At 37.3% G+C, this 7,154-nt stretch overlaps 1 protein-coding gene across 10 annotated transcripts in view; it reads left to right on the plus strand.

Annotated features, from left to right (window-relative positions):
* The window catches only part of CASK (calcium/calmodulin dependent serine protein kinase), a 247,868-nt gene extending 241,816 nt beyond the window's left edge, over nt 1-6,052 (plus strand). For all 10 annotated transcript variants that reach the window (XM_075196392.1, XM_075196395.1, XM_075196398.1 and 7 more), the window contains one exon: nt 3,821-6,052. In XM_075196392.1, coding sequence (XP_075052493.1) covers nt 3,821-3,997 — 177 coding nt within the window. In that variant the 3' untranslated portion in view covers nt 3,998-6,052. The remainder of the gene's footprint in view (nt 1-3,820) is intronic.
* The last annotated feature ends 1,102 nt before the right edge of the window (nt 6,053-7,154 follow it).

A 7,154-nucleotide genomic window follows, 5' to 3' on the forward strand; every position in this document is an offset into this window, starting at 1 on the left:
CTGGGCATGAAAGTTTACACTCTTCAGATTATTCCCTTGGGGGGCTGTAGTCTTGCTACTTCCTGTAGGACCCCTTGAGCAGGCAGAGGGACTTTCTGTCCCTCACTGAGCCCTTGAAGTTGCTGGCCTTTCTAGAGCACCTTCTGGTGAGCCTGAGGGTACCCGATTGGCCCTTGCACATCTGGTCCACAGACATTCTAAGCAGGGTAGCAGTTCCAAGAAGGTTTGGTTTTTGCTCCGTTGAGGCAAACTGTTACGGCAGGGCCCAGTTCTTTACCAGCACTTACCTCTGTGGGTTTTGATCGTATGGTCTTTAAGGCCAAGCTCTGGCGGTCCAGAGTGTTTTCCTTCAGAGTGGTAGACACCATGCTGCGAGCCAGGAAACTGACTTTAGCCCGCATTTATTAGAGTGTGGCATACCTACATTAAGTGGTGCGAACTCTGCCACTCAACTAATTTTCATCTTTCCCGTATCCTAGCCTTTTTCCACGATGGTCTGGACGCAGGTCTGCGACTTGGGTCCCTAAAGGTACAAGTGTCGGCCTTATCTATCTTTTTCCAACTGAAAATAACTGATTTTCCGGAAGTAAGAACCTTCCTTCAGGGGCTACTGCATATACAGCCCCCTTATGTTACGACTATAACTTCCTGGGACGTAAACTTTGTTATGACCATGCTTCAGAGGGGTCTCCCTTTGAACCAATGGGTTTAACGGAGTTTAAATTCCTTACATAGAAGGTGATATTTCTCCTGGCCATTTCGTCTGCAAGGCAGGTGTCTGAGCTTGGGGCCCTTTTTTGCCAGTCCCTCTATCTCATCTTCTACAATGACAGGGCTGTGTTGAGAACAGTTCTGTCTTTTCAGCCAAAGGTGGTTTCACCTGAACCAGGAGATTGTGGTCCCAGTCTTCCAGGAGGTGGCTGCCTCGACTTATTTGGATGTGGTTAATGCCCTCCACACCTATGTTAAACGGACATCGGCCGTTCGGACTGACTCTCTAGTCGTACTATTTGAGGCTCATAAATGTGGTTGGCCGGCTTCTAAGCAGTCCATCACTAGGTGGATTACGTCCACAAATAAGCAGGCCTATGTCAGTTCTGATCGGCCTGCGCCTAGTTGTATTGCCGCCCATTACACCTGCCCAGTGGGGGCTTCTTGGGCTGCATATAACGGGGTCTTAGTAGATCAGCTCTGCTGGGCAGCCACCTGGTCTTCTGTCCATACCTTCACTAGGTTTTATCAATTTAATGTGTTTGAATTCCCTGGACACCAGTGTGGGCCACACAGTGTTGCGGACCGGACTGTTAGAGTGGTCCCTCCCTTAGGGGCCTGGTCCCCCCAAGTGTACATAAGAGAAGAGAATTTTATTCTTGCGTTAAATCTATTTCTCTGAGTCCATCTGGGGGACACTGTATTCCCTCCCTTCTGCTCTTCTGCGGTTATTCTTTTTGTGCTGGGGATCCCTTCCTTCAGGCTTTTGTATTACATACTGAAGTTCACACAGGGTTGCAGAGGGGATATAGCCTGTCGGCAGGAAAGTTAACTCTTTGAGTGCCTACTCCACGTTCCCTCATACAACCCCATGGTAAGCAGGGTCCCACAGATGGAATTTATTTAATGTGAGTATAAAATCCTCTTTTTCCAAATTATGTACATTATTCTGTACATAATTTTACTGTTGTGTTTACCAAACATTTGCTCTCTGTAAGTTGCACTTTACGTTGCCCTGAGAATCCCTTATGCTGGCCACACATTCTCTGGTATCTGCAGTCATATGAGTTAATTGGCCTTTATCTGGTAATAATCCAATCAAAATCTTTTAGATCATTATGACAGATGTTGATAAATTCGGTTAGAATGATGTATACTATTGACCTAGTCTTCCAAGTGCGCAAAAAGGCTCCAGTGATGCTGGAATAGATCTAACTCTTTGGTCCAAATCTGGAACAGCCGAATCTTGTCTAGCTTGGGGAATTATGTTTTTGGATGAGCTCTGATCCTGGCAGGATTGTACCATGTGACCTCCGATAACAGCAATTTAACATACCCTGGCCTCAGGCAAGTGTAGACTGCTAAGCATATCTGTCCAACTCAGATTGGTGTTTTGCCACTTTTCCTTCGATAAAGATAAATATAAGGATACATTCATGCTTGTTTGGTGTTTACTCGTTTAAACACTTTTTGTGGTACGACTACTTATGGTTAGGTTACCAATTTTTTTTCCAAGATACTTTGCAGCATGTAGTGTGGCCCAAAATCACCATACTGTTGAATCCAAATTTGATCAGATTTGATTGGGCTGGACATAAAGCTTTCTATATTGATAACCCCATGCACATTGGGTCATCATCAGCCAACTAAGAAGTATAATTTGGGCACACATGCCAAGTAACAGGATCAGTGCTAAATTTGGACACGTTAGTGGCCTGATTATACCAGACACAGCAGGTCAGAAAAAGAAAGATGTGGCAGCACAGCCATAAATTCTGAAGAATCACTTAGCTTTACTTAGCGAGACTTCCTACAAGGTAACATTTTGGCTGTAGGTGGATTGTCCTAACATATAATATTGTGTATAGTTTTCTCCCAGAAAATTTTGCCAGCCAGGTGGCATTAAGAAGTAGCCGGGTGGGGACAGTTGTAATACTTTGCAATAATATTGAAAACTTTTGGAGGTTATTACCCACACCTACCAGGAGTGGTCACACTGGAGGTCAGTGGTCTAACACACACTGCTGGTTGCATTGCTCACATAGTGCCTGTTCTAATAGGAGAAATAATGTTATATTCTACTATAATAGTACTCTGATAGGAATCCAAGAACTGGGTGGCAAGTAAAAATAGCCGGGTGAAACACCCGGGAAATAGGTACTGGGAAGAACACTGGTGTGTGTGTATGTATGTATATCGGTAAGCTTTCTAAGGCTTCTGGGAATGCTGTTTTTGCATCTTCCTCCCCCTCCTCATAGAGGCACCAGCTATGCACTAATAAGCATAGGGTTGGTTTTCACTGTATTATGGGGGACCCAATGCTTGTGGAGGAGGCCCAGACTGTCTAGCCATATATATTGGTTTATAGGGAATAATGGTCCTTGTTATCACTGATCATGGCGTATTTAATTTTGCCGTTCCTGATGGTTTCCTTTGAAGGCAAGTTTTAGCGATTATCTATTGTATGTAATTACTGTATTTCTCAAGGTTATTCCTCCTATGCCCATGAATAGACATTCAGTTCAACCTCAGCAGTGCAACACTGGAAGTCTGCTGTGTACTGAATAAAATTACCCAGTGCTTATTGCTAATATCTTCAGTTTGGAAATGTACTTTAAACATATATACATGTATATTTGTTCATAGTATTTAACTTTAATAAACTAGTTTTTCCACCGTCTCTGGTGGCTATTTAAAGGCAATAACAAATTATTAAATGCTTCCATATTAACAGTATGCCTATGTGTGGAGACCACCTGTATTTGTGTAGATCCATATATGTATACGTTTGTGTATGTATACACCTGACATGGTTTTGCATAAATACTCATATGTGGAGTCTATAGTAAGTCTGTGTTGGCAATCTAAAGGAGATTGCTAACAATGTGTTCAAATATCTAAGTGAGCCAACTTTAGACTTAAAGGCAATGCTAAAAATCTGAACCGCAATAACATGACAGGTGAATGCATACAGGTTCACTAGGACTACCAGAAATATCTGAATCATTAGATAATACTTTGTGCAATGTGATGTTGAATGTATTTTTACACACTGCTCTCTTGCTAATATGTCTAAATTTCATCTTGTCCTTTTAAAATGACTGTGTAGGATGAATCTCTTCAACGCCTGCAGAAGGAGTCTGAAATCCTCCAGAGAACATATGCACACTACTTCGATCTAACAATTATCAACAATGAAATTGATGAAACTATTAGACATCTGGAGGAAGCCATTGAGCTTGTGTGTACAGCAGCACAGTGGGTTCCAGTGTCCTGGGTCTATTAGACCATTTTCAAAAGAACTGTCGGCATTTTATTACTTCAAAATCACCTCGTGCAGTACTTGGAGAAACCTCTTTGTTGGCATTACGTCAACCAGTCTTGGCCCCTAGAGACTACCTAAATGTAATGTGACCTAAATTTATAATTGTCATGTCCTAATAAGTGGAAAGGAAAATTAAGCAAATTTCCAATGCTAATTTAAAGAGACAGTATCTGGTTTTTAAACGTTTTATTTCTTTTAGATTGTATTAAAAATTACCTTTTTAAAATATATGAATTATTCAAACCTTTTGAATGTTATATTTTTGGAAACCATGTTTTGTTTCAAAGGCCTCTGAAAACTGCACAAATGATATGCTGCTTTCTATAATCTATTTTAATAATGGGAAATTTGATTACTCTAGCAGGGGTGGAACACTACATTATTTTTAGTCTTATGTCAGTCATACAGTAGCAAAGGCGTTATTTAATTTATTTACACAAAATAGCCTTCATCTATTGAAAGAGGAGATACCACATATTTAATGGCCTTTTTCATTTAAGATTTCCTCAAAATGTTTACTGCATAAAGTAATAGTTTTATTTGATACTGTCTCTTTGAAGAAATCTTTAAACAATATAGAGATTTGAAAGTGGATCTTAATGCATGTGGACAGTCGCAAGCGTTTATACTGTTGATGTATCTGTGTTGAACAAAACTGTAACTTACTTACAGAAACATACATTCCGTTCATGGGAAATCGTACCTGAGGGAATTAAATACAATTATTATAATTAAGTTGTATACCTATGCACATCCCTTGCATTTTGGACAACTTTATAAAAAGAAACTGATTTTTATTATTAACCATGTAGTGAAATGTGTTTGTAATTTTGTCTCAATTTAATTTGTTGTAAACCGGGCAGGGTACTGACTTTTATTTTTATTTTTTACCATTTAAGATCTGTGTTGTCAACAGAGTATTAACGTTTTAATTATGTTAAGAAAAAAATGCTTTTTTTTCTGTTTTTATTTTGTTTCTTATGCATATGCACAACATTTTAAGAGATATGTAATGGAAGGTTTTGGGGACCTATATCAAAAAGAATAATTCCACACAGTCTAAACAAATAAAAGCCCTGTAAATTCTGTAGCAGAATGGAATCAAAGTTTAGCCTGACCAATATATTATTTTACTTTTAAAATATACTTATTTTTATGTGTTCAATTATGTGCTTTGGGTCATTCATTTATTGTGACTCGGAAATAAATTTGTTAACTCTGGTTGCACAGTGGATGATTGTATAGGTAGTTTGTTTAGTGGTTTCATACTAAATCTGGTTTTCGGGAAGTTAATGATGGGTTTAATTTCTACCCAATTTCTCATTGTTTCCAGTTGCACAATTTTATTCTTAAAATATGAAGCAAAGCACAAAATGTATATTTACAGTCTGCATAATAAGTTATTCACCAGTTGTCCATTTACAATACATTTTTATTCAGATGAGACAAGGCAAAAAAGTGAACTAAAATTTTGCTTTCATAGATAAACATAGGCATCACTGATTGGAGACATTTACAGAGTCTCCTAGCTAAATTTCCGAAAGACTAATTTTGCACTTTGTCACATTTCCTTGCTTCATTTTTAGTTTAAAATTGCCTATTTTTAGAAAGTACCTTTTCAATTTCAATGACAGAAAAAATAAAAAATTACATATTACCAAAATCCTCCTTTGTATATATAGCACTGACTCTAGATCAGAATCTTGACTGTGCCTCCTATTTGGGCATGTGGGTGGTGACAGAGAGCAACAGTCTGTTGTGAAGATTTATTTGTGTTACCTGTAAACCAAAAATATAATGTCTTCATCCAAGCTTTGTTATCTCCAACAATGTTGATCCTTTACTGAAGATTTTAATTTTTCATATGTAGTCTTGTATATTTGCAAGTTCACTGTAAACTTCCATAAGAAACTTTCTGCTCAAGGATGGTTGGGTAGGGTAAAGGTAGTGATTAACAATAGTTATAAGAAAATCACCATGAAAGTATAAATAAAATCAGATTTATTTTGTCCTGTGCTATTTTTTTATTTGAGTCCTTCTTTTAATTTCTTTTTTCCTAAACCATTAGTGTACTGTATGTATTGGTCCTTACAAGCTTACTGCTTAATAGAAGTATTCTAAAAATGACAACTTTGTGAGAACTCTGTTTAAATGAAAATTGCAGAACCACTTGGTGTGTCTAAATGCTTTGTGAACATTATTAGAAAACAAAACCCTACTGCTCAAACATATATATTTTGTAAAAAAATAACTTCTTGCAACACCACATACATCTTTGATCCTGATATCCATTATTGGGTTACTGGAATTACATAGATTCTCATAATTGTTGTGAATTGCCTTTTAACATAAAGAACCTGGAGAATAATTTTATTTTTCATATTGGTTAAACAGTTTACGATAACAGCCTTTCATCCATATTGAAATAATTGGATGGAGAATTTTACTGGTGCTAGAGAAACCTAATTATTACTTGATGTTGCTAAATTGGTTTCTTACTTAAAAGAACAATGTCAATTTCTTTTTAGGCTTAATATCTTAACAGTTTAAATATCTTGCCAAGAAGATGTTTGTCTCCAGTGCCTGTTACCATCACATTGCATAAACGTTAAAAACCTGTAAATTATTTAACGTACAATTAAATAGTCATCTTGTATTTTCATTTAAAATTGATAATCATATACATACAATCTGATGAATGTTGGGAATAATTTGTCATTGCACTAATCCACTCCGGGCAAAGGGCTAAAACAGAAATAACTGCTAATATTAGATTTTGTGTGTGATACTAATTTTGACCAATTTCACTGAGAACTACAATGTTAAGTTTGCTTTTCCAACTGCCACACTCTCTTAGAGTTAAAGTCTTGAACCGGATGGGATTAATACATTGATGAATGCCAACCACTGTCTTTGTGAAAAAGTATGTACATTTGGTTAGACTTTTGCTGTGAAAAAAAAACATAATCCGATATAGAATTTTGTACATTGGCTCATTAATCAGAAGTAAGCGGATACTGTTACTTTGTAAGATTGGTTAATCAAAATTAAAGCCAGGTGAAAGATCTTTGCAAAATGTTATCTCTGTGTTTTTTTCTTTACATTGTCTTTCATTAAA

The sequence above is a fragment of the Mixophyes fleayi genome, chromosome 2 (genome assembly GCF_038048845.1).
Source record: "Mixophyes fleayi isolate aMixFle1 chromosome 2, aMixFle1.hap1, whole genome shotgun sequence".
NCBI classification, from domain to species: Eukaryota; Metazoa; Chordata; class Amphibia; order Anura; family Limnodynastidae; genus Mixophyes; species Mixophyes fleayi.